The following is an 18,656-nucleotide window of genomic DNA, read 5'->3' on the forward strand; positions in this document are numbered from 1 at the left end:
GATAGAGCTCTTAGGGATAGCGGAGTTAAGGGATATGGAGAGAAGTCAGAAACGGGGTACTGATTGTGAATGATCAGCCATGATCACATTGAAGGGCCGAATGGCCTACTCCTGCACCTATTGTCTATTATCCGCATACTTGTCTTTCTTGTGCGTGGTGGTGGAAAGATTGGTGGAAACAGGGCCGCGACGTGAACGCTCCTTCCTTGACCCCCATTAGTTGAGTGTATACCAAGGTGAAGCTTTGAAAAGAGTTTGAACTCTTAAGTCCTGAGTGCTATTTAACTGTTAACCAAAGATATTGCATTTTTAATATAACCCTGTTTTTATCGTACGGCTTGTTTTGATTGCCCATGGAATGCTTTGCATTATCTTGGTAACATAACCAGGTGCTGTGTGACACCATGACTTAACTTTTAACTTCCTGGTTTAAGGAAGACAAGGGTCGGTCACCTGGAGGGGGTCCGTAAAAATAACGCAACTATCAAATGGAACATTTTCTTGACAATTTTTGCAGATATCCATCACAAAAGAGGGGAAACGGACAAACGACAAATCGCAGTAAGTTAATCCATTGGGTTCCGGGTTAAATTCCTAACGATGGCGGAGAAATGTTGTAGGAACATGTTGATTATAACTAGAAAATGACACAGCAAAGAATGTAGACAAAAATGCTGGAGGAACTCAGCTATAGATGCTGCCTCACCCGCTGAGTTCCTCCAGCATTTTTGTCTACCTTCGCTTTTTCCAGCATCTGCAGTTCTTTCTGAAACACCAAAGAATGTTATAATTACAGAACATGCTTTGTGCTAAATGATTTACTTTGAACACCTATGCTTTGCTGTTCTGGTGAATCTCAAGGTCAGAAGTAATAGGAGTAGAATTAGGCCATTTGGCCCATCAAGTCATTCAATTATGGCTGGTCTCTCCCTCCTGCCTTCTCACCACAACCTCTTGACACCCGTACTAATCAAAAATCTTTCTCTACGTCGGCGAGACCAAGCGCAGGCTTGGCGATCGTTTCACTGAACACCTCCGCTCAGTCCGTCTTAACCGACCTGATCTCCCGGTGGCCCAGCACTTCAACTCCCCCTCCCATTCCTAATCTGACCTTTCTGTACAGGGCCTCCTCCATTGTCAAAGTGAGGCCCGGTGCAAATTGGAGGAACAGCACCTCATATTTCACTTGGGCAGTATGAACATTGACTTCTCTAACTTCAGGTAGCCCTTGCTCTCTCTCTTCATTCCCTCCCCTTCTCAGTTCCCCCACTAGTCCAACTGTCTCCGCCTACATTCTTTCTTTGTCCTACCCCCTCCCCGGACATCAGCCAGAAGAAGGGCCTCAACCCGAAATGTCGCCAATTCCTTCTCTCCATAGATGCTGCCTCACTCGCTGAGTTTCTCCAGCACTTTATGTCTACCTTCGATTTTACTAGCATCTGCAGTTCTTTCTAAAAAATCTATCTCTCTCTGCCTTAAAAATATCAACTGACTCCTTCCCAAGTAGCTTAGTGGAAGTGGTGACTTTTTTTTAAATATAAAATATTATAAAGTCCCTGTATCAGATGAAAGTTGGTAAGGTAATGGATGGTATTGGGATTGTTACTGGCTATGGGAAGGTGCAACGGCAAAATAATCGTGTTGCACATGGACCACGTAGAGTGATGCACTTTAAAATAAATAATAGAAAAGACATGATTTTTGAGCATTTTGTATAAAGACCATCCCGACCACAGGTGCTGTCTGTACAGTTTGTATGTTCTCCCCGTGACCTGCTTGGGTTTTAGAGTGATAGTGTAAAAACAGGCTCTTCGGCTCAACTTGCCCACACCGGCCAACATGGCCCAGCTACACTAATCTCACATGTCAACATTTGGTCCATATCCCATCAAACCTGTCCTATCCAGGTACCTGTCTGACTGCTTCTTAAATGGTGGGATAGTCCCTGCATCAACTACCTCCTCTGGCAGCTTGTTCTATACATCCACCACTCTTGGTGGAAAAAATCACCACTCAGATTAAAAATCTTTTCCCCTTCACCTCGAACCTATGTCCTCTGGTCCTCGATTCCCCTACTCTGGGCAAGAGACTCTGTTCATCTACCCGATCTATTCCTCTCGTGATTTTATACACCTCTATAAGATCACCCCTCATCCTCCTGAGCTCCAAGGAATGGAGTCCCAGCCTACTCAACCTCTGCCTAAAGCTCAGACCCTCTAGTCCTGGCAACATCCTTGTAAATCTTCTCTGAACCCTTTCCTCCCGCACTGCAGACTTGTAGGTTAATTGGCTTGGTATAAATGTAAATTGTCCCTAATGCGTGTAGCATGGTGCTAGTGTACGGATCACTGGTTGCCGCTGACTTGGTGGGACAAGGGGCCTTTTCTCCTGCTATCTCTAAACTAAACTGTGATACTCAGATGTAAATCTCAAATCGTGGACTACAGAGGCAAATAAATAAATGATAGGTCTTTGTCCCAAACATTATGTAGGTGACGTTTCGGGTCGAGACCCTTCTTCAAACTGTTTTTTTCCTGTTTCCACCCACACTCCAAAGATGTACAGGTTTGTAGCCTAATTGTCTTGGTATAATTGTAAATTGTCCCTTGTGTAGGTCAGTGTTAGTGTGCGGGGATCACTGGTCTGGTCAGTGTGGACTCAGTGGGCCAAAGGGCCTGTTTCCACACTGTATCTCTCAACTAACCTCGTTTTTGTATTAACAGTTGCGTATGAAATTCAAATAACTTCAACACATTAATATTATGTTTGGAATCTTTCCTAGATCAAAGCAATTGGACAATCAGAGCTGAACTCCAGCAACCCCGAAGAGGTCTTGCAACTAGCCGCTCAGAAGAGGCAAAAGAAGTTCCTGCAAGCAATGGCAAAGCTTTACTTTTAACCTGGAGTAGATGCAAATCTTAAACGGACATCTCTACAGAAACATTTACTAAGAGCTGTTCATGAACAGTTGTGTGACTGGCTCCAGTTTGAGACATTGCTTTCTTGGCCAAATTGAAGAATGGTTTTAGCTACTTTTTGTTTCGTAAATATGAAAGTGAAAAACGCACATTACAATATTGTCGTAACTTCTCAAATTTAATTTCACAGCACCTAATCTTCATTAGTACTAGTCTTAACACCCGGGCATACAAAAGATATCCAACTAGTTCATAGCTTACACTTTGAATGTCCATATTTTCTTAGATCATTGGAAAATGTATTTTGTATAGTTGCTCTGCTGTTTCTCAACAGCTAATTTTTCTGTACATTTTTTTACAATGCTATTTACAGTAATACATTAAATGTGCGTTCTTTGGCAGTGAGACTTAGTTGTTTACCTTAATTGGGTGAAGCACGAGTGATGGGAGCTGCTTAAAGTTGATAATACTAACTATATTAATATATCTTAATATACATGGTCCTTTTCACAGTGCAAAATATACACAATTATGCTCTCAGTTTGTTCAGTAAGTGAACAGCTTAGAGACTTTGCAGATTGCCCGGAAGTAAGAGACCATTTACTCAGCTGCGTAGTTACAGGTCCAGGATTGAACAGCCCTGAGAACAGCACCAACCCAGGAGCCATCGCACATACCATAGCCCTGTGTTTTGTTTTTAAAACGTTACCATACAGTTCTTAAAGACAATGCACAAAACTCAACCATCACTGCACACGTTCAATGATTTGCAGAATCAAAATAGATTTACTCAAAAGTTGGTCTACTTGCTATAAAGATGTATTTAATCATTCACAGCAAATGAGTCATCTTGCAAATCTCCACTGCAAACCACCCACTTCCCTGTTGTAAACTTAATGCGTGATTTCTCCCTCCCCCCCCCTCCGTTGAAGTTCTCAGCCACAGTGCACGACTTCAGTTGCGTTTTGTACCTCCTTCAATTGCGACTCAAACAATGGCTCTGTTGGCTTTCGTTGGATATTTTGCGGAATGGAAAAATCACAGCTTCACCGGTCTGCCCACTCCAAGAGAGAATTTAATCCGCATGCGCGCAGATATCTTTCCGAATGAAACCGCACGAGCTGCCTTAATGCGCAGTAGTCATCTCTGGGTTCTGTTTATAAAATAAAAGGATACTTTTTTCCCCCTCCCTAAAATAGTCCCATCACAGGTTGAAGTTAATGTTTCTTCTGGAGCCAGCTCCCAGCTTGCCCACGCTAAAACATATCCAAAAAAAAACATCAGACGATGCCTTGATTTTCCTTTCATAAAATTAAACCCCAGTAAGTTTGCAGCTGCATGTCATGGCAGTTATACAGCTCCTGTAGCATTAATCCCATCAAAGTCTGAATCTTCCATTTGTCCCTCTCAGGGTGATGAACTGGATGATGGTTTCTCAGTACTTTTAGGTGGAGTCAATATGCCTCCTATGGACACGGGTGATAGCCTCGCTGTACACTCCGATCTCCTAACATGCACCTCATCCTGCAAGAAAAGTCAATCAATTAGTTCACATCTATGACACTATGGTTAAAACCATTTATATCGTCTCCCATTTGGCATTCGAAATTCAGTCAAAATCCTTTTTATATATATATATAAAAAAAAAGGATTTTCAAAATCTAAAATCCTTTATCAATTCCAAAGCATTGTGTGGAAAGAAACATTTGGAATTACTTAGTGGGTCAGGCAGCAATTCTTTGGGAAATCTAGAACCAGGGGACATGGGTTTAGGGTGAAGATTTTATAGGAACCCGAGGGGTAACTTTTATTTAAAAAAAGGATGATAGATGTATGGAAGGAGCTGCCAGAGGAGGTAGTTGAGGCAGGTACTATTACAACATTTAAAACACATTTGGACAGGTACATGGAAAGTGTGTAAGAAGGAACTGCAGATGCTGGTTTTAAACAGAAGAGACACAAAAAGCTGGAGTAACAGGCAGCCTCCGGGTGACATTTTGGGTCAGGGGAGAGGAACAGTTTAGTTAGTTTATTGTCACGTGTACCGAGGTACAGTGAAAAGCTTTTGTTGCGTGCTAACCAGTCAGCTAAAAGACAATAGATAGACAAAAAAAGCTGGAGTAACTCAACGGGGTAAGGCAGCCTCTCTGGAGAGAAGGAATGAGTGACGTTTTGGGTCGAGATCCTTCCACAGACTGGTCAGGGATAAGGGAAACGAGAGATATAGACGGTGATGTGGAGAGATAAAGAACAATGAATGAAAGATAGGCAAAAAAGTAACGATGATAAAGGAAACGGGATTGTTAGCAGGGTGAAAATGAGAAGCTAGTGTGACTTGGATGGGGGAAGGATGGAGAGAGAGGGAATGCCGAGGCGACCTGAAGTGGGAGAAATCAATATTCATACCACTGGGCTGTAAGCTGCAATATGAAAGGCTGTTCCTCCAATTTGCGTTTTGCCTCACTCTGACAATGGAGGTGACAGAGGACAGAAAGGTCTGTGTAGGAATGGGAAGGAGATGGTACATGGATAGGAGTTTAGAGGAATATGGGCCAAACGCAGGCAGGTGGGGCTAGTGTAGATGGGGCATGTTGGTCAGTGTGGGCAAGTTGGGTCGACGGGCCTGTTTCCACACTGTATAACTGACTAGGCAGCATCTCTGGAGAACGTGGATAGACGATGTTTTGAGACCCTTCTTCAGATGGCTCAACCCAAAACCAACTATCATTTTCTCCAGGGATGCTGCCTGACCCCCCCCCCCCCCATCAGTCCAGCACTCTGTCGTTCCTTGGTAAACCAGCGTCTGCAGTTACTTCTATAAAACATTTGCATGGAGAGAGTTAGATAGAGCTCTGGGGGATAGTGGAATCAAGGGATATGGGGAGAAGGCAGGTACGGGTTATTGATTGGGGACGATCAGCCATGATCACAATGAACGGCGGTGCTGGCTCGAAGCGCCTCTTCCTGCACCTAGTTTCTATGTTCCAAGAATTTTTCAATGACTACATTTCACCGGTGTATTAATTCCATAGAAGGCACAGACGCAGGGATGGGCTAATGTACCCCACAGGAAGGAACTGCAGATGCTGGTTTGGACCGAAGATAGACACAAAAAGCTAGAGGAACGGGTCAGGCAGCTTCTCTGGAGAGAAGGAATGGGTGACGTTTCGGGTCGAGACCCTCGTTCCTGGACTTCCCCACATTCCATCGCCTCGTGTTGAACTTGCTGTTCATTGGGAGGTGGTCCTGGCATCGAGTACAACACAGATATTGTGGACCGAAGGGCTTATTCTTGTGCTGCACTACTGCACGTCCTAAATTACACGGATTTAAATCGATAATGTTTTATTATTAATGTCTTATGTGTCATTCCCGACTGTCACTGTATGTCATGTTGTCACTTGTGGGCGGAGCACCAAGGCAAATTCCTTGTATGTGAATACTTGGCCAATAAACTTATTCATTCATAATAATAATTTCACCACCTTACCTCTCGCCAGGCAAAAGGCTTTTACAGATAGGCACGTGGATGTGCGAGGAAAGGGGGGGGGGGGGGGGGGGGGCATGCATCACGTGGAGAGGGAGGAGATATTAGACAACATGTTTGGCGCGCACATTATGGGTCACCTGCTTTACTGTTCTACATTCAGCAGGTGATTGAAGTGAGCGCAACTTACAAGCATATCCAGGTACATTATGTGTGTCTGGACATTATGCCCATCCTCATTTGCCACGTGCTTGAAGTCTCTCAGTTTCACGGGGGCCCCTTCACTCAGCGTCTTTGCGAACGGAGCCATCCAATTAAAACATGTGGAAATGCTCTCCCATCGCAGTCCTACAGAGAGGGAACAGAAAATTAAAATGACAAACACTGCAGATGTGGTTCGTCCGAAATAAAAATTAATTCTGCAAATACTCCGCATGGCCAAGCAGCAACTGTGCAACGGGAAACAAAGTTAACTTTCACAAGTTTATAGGAGTAGAATTACACCATTCAGCCCATCGAGTCCACTCCGCCATTCAATCATGGCTGATCTCTGCCTCCTAATCCCATTTTCCTGCCTTCTCCCCATAACCCTCAACACCCGTTCTAATCAAGAATTTGTCTATCTCTGCCTGAAAATTATCCACCGACTTGGCCTCCACAGCCCTCTGTGGCAATGAGTTCCACAGATTAACTAACCTCCGACTAAAGTTCCTCCTCACGTCCTTTCAAAAAGAGCGCCCTTTAATTCTGAGGCTGTGACCTCTGGTCCTAGACTCTCCCACCAGTGGAAATATCCTTTCCACATCCACTCTATCGATGCCTTTCATTATTCTGTAAGTTTCAATGAGGTCCCCCCTCAACCTTTTAAACTCCAGCGAGTAGAGAGAGGCCCAGTGCCGTCAAACGCTCATCATATGCTAAACCACTCATTCCCGGAACCAGCTTTCAGGTTTAACAGCTTTGGCAACACTGGGAAAGAGTACAGTCTACTCTCGTTATTACAGACATCCCTTACAACAGATTTGGGGTCTAGCAGACAAAATCTGCTGTAACCGAGGCGCCCGTTCACACAACAAGCTAATCTATCGTCTACAAAAGGCAAATGAAATGACCGCATGTTTTAATGTACTTGGGGCAGCACGGTGGCGCAGCAGTAAAGTTGCTGCCTCACAGCGCCAGAGACCCGGGTTCCATTCAGAGTACGGGTGCTGTCTGTCTGGTGTTTCATGTTCACGTTAACAGGTTTATGCATATCCAGTTAAAAACTTGGTCACTAATGCAAATGATTGTGACTACATTAAAAAAAAAAGCCAGTCATGCCTTAACAATAGACAATAGGTGCAGCAGTAGGCCATTCGGCCCTTCGAGCCAGCACTGCCACTCAATGTGATCATGGCTGATCATCCCCAATCAGTACCCCGTTCCTGCCTTCTCCCCATATCCCCTGACTCCGCTATTTTTAAGAGCCCTATCTAGCTCTCTCTTGAAAGCATCCAGAGAACCTGCCTCCACTGCCCTCCGAGGCAGGGAATTCCACAGACTCACAACACTGTGAGAAAAAGTGTTTCCTCGTCTCCGTTCTAAATGGCTTACCCCTTATTCTTAAACTGTGGACCCTGGTTCAGGACTCCCCCAACATCGGGAACGTGTTTCCTGCCTCTAGCATGTCCAAGCCCTTAACAATCTCATATGTTTCAATGAGATGCCCTCTCATCCTTCTAAACTCCACAGTGTACAAGCCCAGCTGCTCCATTCTCTCAGCATACGACAGTCCCGCCATCCCGGGAATTAACCCGGGAACATTCACAGAAGTGTTTAACTTTCAATAAACTTGATTCTCAGTCTTACAATAAAGAAACGTATTTATCTAGAAGAATATTTCAAGACTTTGTACATAGACTTGTAGGGATATAGGCACAAATGAATGCCGAGTCTCACAAGTGGCCCCAGGCAGGGCGGTGCCTGGTAGAGCCATTGTTGGCCAGGGGGGAAGATGTGATCTCAAGGGAAACAATGTGGAGAACTGTGGATCGACACAAAATGCTGGAGTAACTCAGGCCGTGTCCCTGGAGAGAAGGAATTGGTCGTGAAGGAGCAACTGGGGAACTGGTGAAACGACGACGAAGGCAAGTAGAGAGGGAGGGGTGCAAGAATTTAATGATTTAAAATTAGAGAATGCAAATGTTCGTACCGCTGGGGTGTAAGATATTCGAGAAATAAGAGGTGCTGTTCCTCCCATCTGCGTGAGGCCTCACTCTGATAGTGGAGGAGGCCCAGGACAGAAAGGTCAGTGTGGGAATGGGAAGGAGAATTTAAATGGTTAGCAACCGGGAGATATCCATAGGTCTCGTGTGTGCAGTTTTTGGTCTCCTAATTTGAGGAAGGACATTCTTGCTATCGAGGGAGTAGGTTCATCAGGTTAACTCCCGGGATGGCAGGACTGGCATATGATTAAAAAAACGGGTCGGCTGGGCTTGTATTCATTGGAATTTAGAAGGGATCTTATAGAAACATATAAAATTCTCAAGGGATTGAACAGGCTGGATGTGGGGAAAATGATCCTGATGTTGGGAGAGTCCAGAAAAACCAGGGGCCCTTTTTAGGACCGAGATGAGGAAAAACCTTTTTTTACCCAGAGAGTTGTGAATCTGGAATTCTCTGCCACAGAAGGCAGAGGAGGCCAATTTACTAGATGTTTTCATGAGTTAGATTTAGTTATTAGGGCTAAAGGAATCAAGGGATATGGGGAGAAGGCAGGAACAGGGCACTGATTTTGGATGATCGGCCATGATCATATTGAATGGCGTTGCTGGTTCAAAGGGTCAAATGGCCTACTCCTGCACCCATGTTTCTATGTCTAAACCAGCCTCTACAGTTCTTTGTTTCCACATTTTGGTCTAAGCCAGCATCTACAGTTCCTCGTTTCTACGGTAACGATCAATATCTCCTTACCTGAAGCTTTGAAAGTATCCTCTATAGACGTGTAATAGCACACAGCAGCAGCAGCCAATACTCCGTAAGGGAAACTCAAACTCTCCACATCGAGGATGCACAGATCTAAAAGCTGTACAAAAAAAAAAAAAATATGGTACATATGAGCAACAAGATATTAATATATAAACACAAGTCAAGTAAAGTGAGTTTATCATCATGTGTCCCAGATAGGACAATGAAATTCTTGCTTTGCTTCAGCACAACAGAACATAGTAGGCATGAATACAGAACAGATCAGTGTGTCCATATACCATTATATAAATATATACACACATGAATAAATAAACTGATAAAGTGCAAATAAACAGATAATTGGCTATTAATGTTCAGAGTTTTGTCCGAGCCAGGTTTAATAGCCTGATTGCTGTGGGGAAGTAGCTATTCCTGAACCTGGTTGTTGCAGTCTTCAGGCTCCTGTACCTTCTACCTGAAGGTAGCAGGGAGATGAGTGTGTGGCCAGGATGGTGTTGGGTCCTTGATGATACTGCCAGCCTTTTTGAGGCAGCGACTGCGACAGATCCCCTCGATGGAAGGGAGGTCAGAGGCAAAAACCTGGAGTAACTCAGTGGGTCAGACAGTATCTCTGGAGAAAAGGAACAGGCGACGTTTTGGGTCGAGGCCTTTCTTCAGACCCCAAACGTCACCTATTCCCTTTCTCCAGAGATGCTGCCTGACCCGCTGAGTTACTCCAGCTTTGTGTGTATCTTCAATTAAAAACCAGCATCTGCAGTTTGCTTGCCCACACAAGGATAATGATATACATTTATAAAACCAGCACTTTAAAATATTTACAATGTTGATGCATTGCTCTACATTGAAATCAAAACTCAAAAATTGGAATAATTGTAAAGGACTGCGACCACTAACAGCTTCCGCCCGAAAGTGGGACACAGTGAAGATATGGCGGAGAGGATCGGAATGGAGCCAAAAAAAATGGTTTAAGTTCAGTTTAATTTATTGTCACGTGTACCGAGGTAGTGAAAAGCTTTTGTTGCGTGCTAACCAGTCAGCGGGAAGACAACACATGATTACAATCGATTCATTTACAGTGTATAGATACATGATAAGGGAATAACGTTTAGTACAAGGTAAAGCCAGCAAAGTCCGATCAAGGATAGTCCGAGGGTCATCAAAGATTGTTTAATGGATTGGGAACAATTTATAAGTGTCATGATGCAGTTTCACACGACTTTCTTCGGGCCACATTCGGACTACAGGTGCTGCCTGCACGGAGTTTGCACGTTCTCCCTGTGACCGGTGCTCCGGTTTCCTCCCACACTCCAAAGACGTACAGGTTTGGAGGCTAATTGGCGTCAGTATAGTTGTGAATTGTCCCGCGTGTGTGGGATAGTGCGAGTGGGATAGTACAGGGTAATCGTGGACTCCGCAGGCCAAAGGGCCGGCTTCTCTGCTGTATCTCCGAATGAAAGAGCAGATCCACACCGACCAGCGATCACCTGTACACAAGTTCCATGCTACAAATTAAGGAGTATTCACAGAAGCCAATGAACCTACAAACCTGAAGGTTGACACAAAATGCTGGAGTAATTCAGCAGGAGAGGCGACATCTCTGGAGAGAAGGAATGGGTGATATTTGGGGTTGAGTAAAGCACCTGGAGTGGTGCAAAGACTCAAGGGGATAGACAGTGTAGAGAACACTGAACAGTGCAGAGGGACAGAAGAATCTGGAGTAGATCTCCAAAGTCGTGGCTATCCCTCGCAGTCGAGGATGATGGTCTATGTTCTGTTGTTTTTATGGACTCTCAGGTGGCTTACGAGTCCAATCCTGGCTTTGAAAGTTCTTCGACATTCAGGGCAGGTAATTCCAGATGGCAGATCGGGCTTTGGTTGTTGCTGCTCTCTTTCCATTTTCTTCTCTTTTCTTCCAATTCTGCGCATCTCATGGCTTTGAAGGTCTCTGTTCTTTCTTGGATGATGGTTCACCAGAGTTTCCTGTCCTTGGCATTGATTTCCCAATTGTCGATGTCGATTTCACATTTCTTCACGCTGGCTTTTAAGGCGTCGTTGAATCTCTCCGTTTGTCCGCCTCTTTAGCGTTTGCCTTCTTTAAGCTGGGAGTAGGTTTGTTTTGGTAGACGATCGTCTTCCACCTGAACAACATGACCAACCCATCTTAGTTGGTTCTTGATGACGAAGGCTTCGATGCTAATATTTTCGCTTCATTCAGCATGCTGACGTTGGTTCTTCGTTCTTCCCAGCTGATATTTAAGCTGCTCGAAGACATCGTTGATGGAACTTCAAGTGTTTTCAGATGGCGTCGGGGTACGTTGTCCAGGTTTCTGATGCACACAGGAGCGTTGGAATCACCTCTGCCTAACGCCACTAACAAGAGGAATCGAATATAGGAGCAAAGAGGTCCTTCTGCAGTAGCACAGGGCCCCAGTGAGACCACACCTGGAGCATTGTGTGCAGTTTTGGTCCCCTAATTTGAGGAAGGACATTCTTGCTATTGAGGGAGTGCAGCGTAGGTTTACATGGTTAATTCCCGGGATGGCGGGACTGTCATATGCTGAGAGAATGGAGCAGCTGGGTTTGTACACTCTGGAGTTTAGAAGGATGAGAGGGCATCTCATTGAAACATATAAGATTATTAAGGGTTTGGACACACTAGAGGCAGGAAACATGTCCCCGATGTTGGGGGAGTCCAGAACCAGGGGCCACAGTTTAAGAATAAGGGGTAAGCCATTTAGAACAGAGACGAGGAAACACTTTTTCCATACATAGTTGTGAGTCTGTGGAATTCTCTGCCTCAGAGGGCGGTGAAGGCAGGTTCTCTGGATACTTTCAAGAGAGAGCTAGATAGGGCTCTTAAAGATAGCGGAGTCAGGGGATATGGGGAGTAGGCAGGAACAGGGTACTGATTGTGGATGATCAGCCATGATCACATTGAATGGCGATGCTGGCTCGAAGGGCCGAATGGCCTACTCCTGCACCTATTGTCTATTGTTGAACATCTCCATAGTATCTCAAAAGGTCGAGGTAAAAGAGAAAATAAGAACATTGGCAATGTTCAGGTCAGGCAGCACGTGGCGACACAAACAGAATTCATATTTCAGGTTGACAATGGCCTTCAATCAGACACTTTCTGATTGATCAGAACTGCAAACCTGAAACATTGACGCTATTCAGAGTATTGCGTGCAGTTCTGGTCACCCCAAGGGTGTGGAGGCTTTGGAGAGGGTGCAGAGGCGGTTTGTCAGGATGAGAGGTTTAACCACAGGGAGAAGTTGGACAGGCTTGGATCCGATCCTCTGGAACGGTGGAGGTTGTAGAGACTGGCACGGTGGCACAGCGGTAGAGCTGCTGTCTTTGCAGCACTTACAGCACCAGTCGCGGGTTCGATCCCGACTATGGGTGCTTGTCGGTACGTTCTCCCCGTAACCTGCATCTGTTTACTCCGAGATCTTCGGTTTCCTCCAGCGCTCCAAAGACGTACAGGTTTGTAGGTAAATTGGCTTGGTATAAAATGTAAAAATTGCCCCGTGTGTGTGTGTGTGTGTGTGTGTGTGTGTGTGTGTGTGTGTGTGTGTGTGTGTGTGTGTGTGTGTGTGTGTGTGTGTGTGTGTGTGTGTGTGTGTGTGTGTGTGTGTGTGTGTGTGTGTGTGTGTAAGACAGGGTTAGTCTGCATCTCTAGACCATACAGCTATACTAAACTTCCTCTCCCTTTCTTCTTCCCGCCCCCCCCACATCAGTCTGAAGAAGGGTTTGCCTATTTCCTTCGCTCCACAGATGCTGCCTCACCCGCTGAGTTTCTCCAGCATTTTTGCCTACCTTCGATTTTCCAGCATCTGCAGTTCCTTCTTAAACTGATAAAAGCATATAAAATTATGAGCGGCAGATAGGGCAGTTTCGTAATATCGGAAACTAGATAATTACCTGAGCAATCTGTACGAAGATGTCCTGAGAATACTGAGGCAGTGATATGTTGGGTATTTCTTTTAAAAAGACAATTTGAAGATAAATGTTCAACCAACAGATAATCGTCACGGGACACAACTCCCATTTTAATGCCTAAAAAGAGAAAAAAATACATTGTAAATAGTTCATTAGCACACAGCACAGAAGGTCACAAGTTTCGTTTTTGTTTTAAGTTTAGAGATACGGCGCGGAAACAGGCCATTCGGCCCACCGAGTCCGTGCCGACCAACGATCCCCGCACACCAACACTATCCTACACACACTACACACACACACACACACACACACAAGGGACAATTTACAATCATACCAAGCCAATTAACCTACAAACCTGTACGTCTCGAGTGTGGGAGGAAACTGAAGATCTCGGAGAAAACCCACGCAGGTCACGGGGAGAACGTACAAAACTCCGTACAGACAGCACCCAAAGTCGGGATCAAACCCGGGTCTCCGCGGCTGCAAGGCAGTACCTCTGCCGCTGTGCCACCAAACAAAGTTCATCGTTCATAAGTGATAGGAGCTGAATTAGGCCATTAGGGTAAAATATAGCATTTTCGTATCTGCTTCAAACTCCACCCTTCAAAGAAATTGGGGGACTAAATAATCTTGAATTTTTAGATTGAACTAATGTGCATTTTATGTTCATAAGTACACAAGCGATAGAATTAGGTCATTTGGCCCATCAAGACTACTCCACCATTCAATCATGGCTGATCTATCTCTCTCTCCTAACCCCATTCTCCTGCCCTCTCCCTCCGACACCCGTACATAGGATTTATATACATGGGATGGTTTTTTAAACCAATATGTAGAGGAACTGACCACTGACCAGAGGGCAGGCCATCCTAGACTGGGTATTGTATAATGAGGAAGGATCAGTTAGCGATCTTGTTGTGCAAGGCCCATTGGGCAACAGTGACCATAATATGGTAGAATTCAGCATTAGGATGGAGAGTGACACGGTTAATTCAGTGACGAGGGTGCTGAACTTGAAGAGAGGAGACTTTGAAGGTATGAGACGGGAATTGGCTAGGATAGCAAAGTGGAGAGCATGCTGACCGGTTGCATCGTGGCTTGGTTCGGCAACTTGAGCGCCCAGGAGCGGAAAAGACTACAAAAAGTAGTAAACACTGCCCAGTCCATCATCGGCTCTGACCTCCCTACCATCGAGGGGATCTATCGCAGTCGCTGCCTCAAAAAGGCTGGCAGCATCATCAAGGACCAACACCATCCTGGCCACACGCTCATCTCCCCGCTACCTTCAGGTAGAAGGTACAGGAGCCTGAAGACTGCAACAACCAGGTTCAGTAATAGCTACTTTCCCATGGTTTTCAATCATAGCTGATTGACACCATCTCATCTTCTGACAAGGTACATTACTCTTCTCCCCAGAGTTCATTAGTCTCAGATGATCAACAGTTCATATCTCCATTGGTCTAGGGGCCAACATACATTTCTGTTCTGCTGCTACATAATAAACCATCGAGACTTCTTTTAATTTTTTATTAAATTTGATAATCATTCATTTCTAACACTGCACTGTCATTTTTATTCTTGTATTTTATACTTGTCTAAATAAACTTGCTTGCTTAATCGGCTTCAGATTAAATGTCAGATTACTACACTGGTCCACCACAGATGTTCCGACACCCTTGGCTCCAGAGCCTTTCTGGATCTTGCATTGGACGGGACCAGAGGTCGCGGCCTCCGAGAGAAGCGGAACAGCACCGGAACGTTCCGCCGAGCTACCACCCGCAAGGTCAGCGATGGGAAGGGATCTGCCGGCTCTGGCCGGGCCGGAGTTCCAGAGCCCCGGCTACAGGCGTGGAAATTCAAACCGCCGATCAACCGCGGAGGTCCCGAGGAGGTCAAGGCCGGACGCCTCACCCCGCCTAGGGGCCACAGTTTCCGGGGGGTGGGGGAATTTCAACTGCGTTCTCGTAATTTCATAAAAAAGGAGGGTGTCAAGGGTTATAGACAATAGGTGCAGGAGTAGGCCATTCGGCCCTTCGAGCCAGCACCACCATTCAAAGTGATCATGGCTGATCATCCACAATCAGTACCCCCTTCCTGCCTTCTCCCCATATCCCCCGACTCCGCTATCTTTAAGAGCTCTGTCTAACTCTCTTGAAAGCATCCAGAGAATTGGCCTCCACTGAGAATTCCACAGATTCACAACCTTGTGTGAAAAAGTCTTTCCTCATCTCCATTCTAAATGGCCTACCCCTTATTCTTAAACTGTGGCGCCTGGTTCTGGACTCCCCCAACATCGGGAACATGTTTGCTGGCTCCAACGTGTCCAAACCCTTAATAAACTTATATGTTTCAATAAGATCTCCTCTCATCCTTCTAAACTCCAGAGTATACAAGCCCAGCCGCTCCATTCTCTCAGCATATGGCAGTCCCCCAACATCCCGGGAATTAACCTCGTGAACCTACGCTGCACTCCCTCAATAGCAAGAATGTCCTTCCTCAAATTTGGTGACCAAAACTGCACACAATACTCCAGGTGTGGTCTCATTAGGGCCCTGTATAAATGCAGAAGGACCTCATTGCTCCTATACTCAACTCCTCTTGTTATAAAGGCCAACATGCCATTCGCTTTCTTCACTGCCTGCTGTACTTGCATGCTTACTTCCAGTGACTGATGAACAAGGACCCCCAGATCCCGTTTTCCCAATTCGACACCATTCAGATAATAATCTGCCTTCCTGTTTTTGCCACCAGAGTGGATAACCTCACAATTAATCCACATTATTAAACTGCATCTGCCATACATCTGCCCACTCACCCAACCTGTCCAAGTCACCCTGCATCCTTATCACAGTTCACACTGCCACCCAGCTTCATGGGGTGGGGTTAGGAGGGAGAGATAGATCGGCCGTGATTGAATGGCGGAGTGGACTTGATGGGCCGAAAATCTGCTCCTAACACTTGTGACCTTCCTCACGAGGTGCCAGACCGCCAATTGTCAGAAAATCTGCGGTGAGCCTGTATTACATCCTGTTTACCTTTAAAATAATTAGCTCCATATCAAGTATTTCAGTTTCCGTACACGCTCCGTCTGTTACGTACGCAAATTCATTCAATTTTGGAGGGTAGATTTCCTGAAATAAAAGAGACAATAAATTTAAAACCAATTCTCCCACAAGTTGGGCTTTAATTTCAAAGATCGACACTAAAAGCTGGAGTAATTCAGCGGGACAGGCAGCATCTCTGGAGCGAAGGAATGGGTGACGTTTCGGGTCGAGACCCTTCCTCAGACTAAAGAGCATTTTAAGGTAGACAAAAATGCTGGAGAAACTCGGCGGGCGAGGCAGCATCTATGGAGCGAAGGAATAGTCGAGACCTGAAACGTCACCTATTCCTTCGCTCCATAGATGCTGTTTCACCCGCCGAGTTTCTCCAGCATTTTTGTCTACCTTCGATTTTTCCAGCATTTGCAGTTCCTTCTTAAACAAAAGAGCATTTTAATACCCCACCCCCATTCCAGGTCAAATTGTACAGAAACTAACGTTTTGGTCAGGGTCGAACCAGGTCCTCTTCTCCCCGCTCCCATCAGGCAAGAGTGAGACAAGTGTGAAAACACACACCTCCAGATTCAGGGAGAGTTTCTTCCCAGTTGTTATCAGGCAACTGAACCATCCTCTCGCCAACTAGACAATAGGTGCAGGAGTAGGCCATTCGGCCCTTCGAGCCAGCACCGCCACTCAGTGTGATCATGGCTGGTCATCCCCAATCAGTACCCCGTTCCTGCCTTCTCTCCATATCCCCTGACTCCACTATCTTCAAGACCCCTATCTAGCTCTCTCTTGAAAGTATCCAGAGAACCAGTCTCCACCTGAGCTACTGAGGCAGAGAATTCCACATTCTCACAACTCTAGTGTGAAAAAGTGTTTCCTCGCCTCCGTTCTAAATGGCTTACCCCTTATTCTTAAACTGCGGCCCCTGGTTCTGGACACCCCCAACATCGGGAACATGTTTCCTGCTAGACAGCGGTCCTGAGCTCCCATCTATCTCATTGAAGATCTTCAAACCATCTCTAATGCAACTTTACTGGACTATTTAGTACTAAACATTATTCCCTTTATCCTGTGTCCGTACACAGCTGCATTGTAATCATATATAGTCTATCCACTGACTGGAGTAGCACACAACAGCTTCTCACTGTGCCTTGGTACATGTGACAAGAACAAAAGAAAAACTCAGATATTTCATTATAGTGTAAGCACATCATATGATCATCAGTTGTTTTGCAAGAATATGTGCAAAGATTTGGAGGCAGGAATGTTGACAGGGATAGTTTTAGAAATATTAATGCCCTGGAGTAGTCCTACAGTGATAGTGGTGAAACGGGCCCTTCTGCCCAACTTGCCCACACCGACCAACATGTCCCAGCTACACTAGTCCCACCTGCCTGCGTTTGGCCCCTATCCCTCCAAACCTGTCCTATGCATATACCTCCCTAACTTTTTTTTTAGTTTTTATAAACAGGCCCTTTGGCGGGGATCGCTGAGTCGACGGTGACCAGCGATCCCCGCTAATTAAGACTATCCTACACGCACTAGGCACAATTTACAGTTATAGAGAACCAATGAACCTACAAACCCACAAGCGTGGGAGGAAACTGAAGATCTCGGAGCAAACCCACGCATGTCACGGGGAGAACGTACAAACAAACTCCGTACAGACAAGCACCCGTAGTCGGGATCGAACCTGGGGTGTCCGGCGCTGAAAGCGCTGCAAGGCAGGAACTCTACCGCTGCGCCACCAACGTTTAAATGCTGGGATAGTCCCAGCCTCAACTATGTCCTCCATTCCATGCACTCCAGTTGACGATGACCATTGCAAAGTTTCTCCACTGCCGCGAGTGCCACAGGGCCCTCTCCAAGAGCGGACAGACTGGTGGCGGGTACTAGAGGGCGGATGGGCCACTGAGAGAACAAAGAGAGAACCAGGGGCCACTGTTTAAGAATAAGGGGCAAGCCATTTAGAACGGAGACGAGGAAACACTTTTTCCTCACAGAGAGTGGTGAGTCTGTGGAATTCTCTGGCTCAGAGGGCGGTGGAGGCCGGTTCTCTGGATGCTTTCAAGAGAGAGCTAGACAGGGCTCTTAAAGCTAGTGGAGTCAGGGGATATGGGGAGAAGGCAGGAACTGATTGGGGATGGTCAGCCATGATCACATTGAATGACGGTGCTGGCTCGAAGGGCCAAATGGCCTACTCCTGCACCTATTGTCTATTGTAAAGAGGGACCCAGCGTGGGAGGTGGAGCCACCAACAGAACAAGGAGGGACCACTGGGAACAACATTGAACC

At 45.8% G+C, this 18,656-nt stretch overlaps 2 protein-coding genes across 9 annotated transcripts in view; one reads left to right on the forward strand and one right to left on the reverse strand.

The window, feature by feature from the left end:
* ints8 (integrator complex subunit 8) overlaps window positions 1-3,323 on the forward strand; it is a 77,815-nt gene extending 74,492 nt beyond the window's left edge. For all 6 annotated transcript variants that reach the window (XM_055633688.1, XM_055633693.1, XM_055633692.1 and 3 more), the window contains 2 exons: window positions 518-561; window positions 2,783-3,323. In XM_055633688.1, the coding sequence (XP_055489663.1) occupies window positions 518-561; window positions 2,783-2,899 (161 nt within the window). In that variant the 3' untranslated portion in view covers window positions 2,900-3,323. The remainder of the gene's footprint in view (window positions 1-517; window positions 562-2,782) is intronic.
* Window positions 3,324-3,721: 398 nt separating this feature from the next.
* The window catches only part of ccne2 (cyclin E2), a 29,348-nt gene continuing 14,413 nt past the window's right edge, over window positions 3,722-18,656 (reverse strand). For all 3 annotated transcript variants that reach the window (XM_055633697.1, XM_055633695.1, XM_055633696.1), the window contains exons 8-12: window positions 16,350-16,445; window positions 13,297-13,431; window positions 9,358-9,469; window positions 6,596-6,753; window positions 3,722-4,442 (exon numbers count right to left, since the gene is read on the reverse strand). In XM_055633697.1, the coding sequence (XP_055489672.1) occupies window positions 4,326-4,442; window positions 6,596-6,753; window positions 9,358-9,469; window positions 13,297-13,431; window positions 16,350-16,445 (618 nt within the window). In that variant the 3' untranslated portion in view covers window positions 3,722-4,325. The remainder of the gene's footprint in view (window positions 4,443-6,595; window positions 6,754-9,357; window positions 9,470-13,296; window positions 13,432-16,349; window positions 16,446-18,656) is intronic.

This window comes from Leucoraja erinacea, chromosome 4 (assembly GCF_028641065.1).
Source record: "Leucoraja erinacea ecotype New England chromosome 4, Leri_hhj_1, whole genome shotgun sequence".
NCBI lineage: Eukaryota > Metazoa > Chordata > Chondrichthyes > Rajiformes > Rajidae > Leucoraja > Leucoraja erinaceus.